General features: G+C 44.0%; 1 protein-coding gene across 1 annotated transcript; it reads right to left on the bottom strand.

Annotated features, from left to right (window-relative positions):
* Positions 1-384: 384 nt before the first annotated feature.
* LOC118841186 (neuropeptide Y receptor type 6-like) lies at positions 385-1,497 on the bottom strand. Its single transcript, XM_036748582.1, has one exon. It carries the CDS (start codon positions 1,495-1,497, stop codon positions 385-387), a length of 1,113 nt encoding a protein of 370 aa, XP_036604477.1.
* Positions 1,498-1,921: the final 424 nt, after the last annotated feature.

Below are 1,921 nucleotides of genomic sequence, written 5' to 3'. Positions count from 1 at the left end.
GAACTTCACTAGCTTTACAATTTTGGGAAGGACAGCATGAAATCAAGACCTGCCTTCAATTCCTGGAGATATTTAATTGTTACAGACAGCATCTGAAAACTCCCAAGAGCAGGAAGATTTTTGATTATGAGAGCTTTGTCTGTCAAGTAGTCAGTAATATAATAAAGAAGTCAAGTGAGGGTTGATCATTTTAAGGGGAATGCAGTGGTATCTTGGATGAATTCTGAATCTTTATTTTTAAGGGGCCATCTTTCTGAAAAGAAGTGATTTGGGAATAACTCTTGACTAGCTTTTTATTTTATCTCCAAGGAAATGACCTTGTTAGGTGAATTAGAGCTACAGCCAGTGTCAGACAGATGGAAAACACTGAAGCAGCACCTGTTTTTAGATTGGTGCTGGGATAGGGGCTAATTTTAAGAATCCTTTGGACTCATCTGTGTACATGGTGGACATGGCAATATTTTCATATTTCTCTTGAGGTGCCAAGCATCGGCAGTGGCGGATGAGCGCCAACAGATCCTTCTGGAAATTCTTGTTGAGGAAGCCATAAAAAAGAGGGTTGACACACGTGGAGGTCATGGCAACCAGATGGCAGACCACGAATACCAGGTTGTGGTGGCAGCTCAGCAGGGCCTCATGGTACCAATCAAAGATGGCATTGAAGATATTTAGGGGTAGCCAGCAGGCCCCAAAGCTCACCACAATGGAGATCAACACAGTGTTTATCCTCTTGCTTTCACTCCCCCTCATCCTTTCTACCTTCCCATTCCTCCGTCGGAGGCAGATCAGGATCCTCACATAGCAGATGAAAATGAAGCCGAGGGGGATGCAGTATTGGAGCAGGAGCAGGGAGGTGGTAAAGAGGAGCTGGTTCACCTTGGAGGACCAGTCCTCCACACAGACCATCTGGTGGCTATAGAGGTCATTGGGGAGGGAGAGGTTGAGAAAGGGTTCATCAGTGACATGGTAAGACAGGAGGAAGGGAACTGACAGCAGGAGTGAAAACAGCCAAATCAGCAGGATGCCCCAGTAGGCATGAGATATGTTGGGTTTCCAGCCACGGGGGTTCACGATTAGCTGGTACCTTTCAACAGCAATTAAGACCAATGAAAATATGGAAACAGTGATGGAGACACTCTGTGCATAGGAAGTCAGTTTACACATGGTGTCTCCAAATATCCAGTAATCCATAAGTGTATAGATGACTGTAAAAGGGATACACATGATACACATCAGGATGTCAGACAGGGAGAGGTTGGCAATTAGGATGCTGGTGACATTTTTAGCCCCTCTCTGCTTTTTGATAATGATGATGATGATGAGCGAGAGGTTTCCAAAAAGGCCTACAACTATGACTATGATATAGGCAATGAGTAGGATGAAGAAGGCTAGAGAAGGCAGCCGACAGGATTCAAAGTATAAAAACATAGAGGAATTGGTCTTTCCTTTGGTTTGATTAGGAGCCATATGGTTTAGTGCAGTCTCAGAATAATCCATTCTATTAGTACCGGGGGAAGACAGTGGTCTTTTCCAAGGTGGAATTTTAGGCCTCTGCTTGTTTGGGACCTTACTTAGATGCTTTCAGAATGTGTTCAGTAGTCTTCAGCCTTCCTTGGTCCCATGATGGAAGTGTTTGGCAAAATGAGCATCTTCCTGGAGCCCTGAAAGGAAAAAAATGCTAAGTGTTACTAAAGACTTAGCAAATCTACAGATTCCAATGGGGACCCTAGGAGATTGTGTCATCTGTATATGTCCCTCTAGGAAGGGCTGGACCTAAGCTTCTAGACAAGGAAAAGTTCTTCAATTCTTCCTAGAGATCATGAAAGTTTTTTTTTTTCTTATAGAGGTTGACTCTACCCCTCACCTACCTCCATGATAAGCCTGGGTGTGATCTGAACTTTAGAGGCTCAGGACCTCAATC

This window comes from Trichosurus vulpecula, chromosome 3 (assembly GCF_011100635.1).
Source record: "Trichosurus vulpecula isolate mTriVul1 chromosome 3, mTriVul1.pri, whole genome shotgun sequence".
In the NCBI taxonomy this organism is placed as follows: Eukaryota; Metazoa; Chordata; class Mammalia; order Diprotodontia; family Phalangeridae; genus Trichosurus; species Trichosurus vulpecula.
Note: the sequence above shows the minus strand (reverse complement) of the source record. Positions and strands in the feature narration are given on the sequence as shown.

What these genes read in the sequence shown, in the direction of transcription:
- LOC118841186 (XM_036748582.1), bottom strand. Translation starts at nt 1,497, where the DNA reads ATGGATTATTCTGAGACTGCACTAAACCATATGGCTCCTAATCAAACC.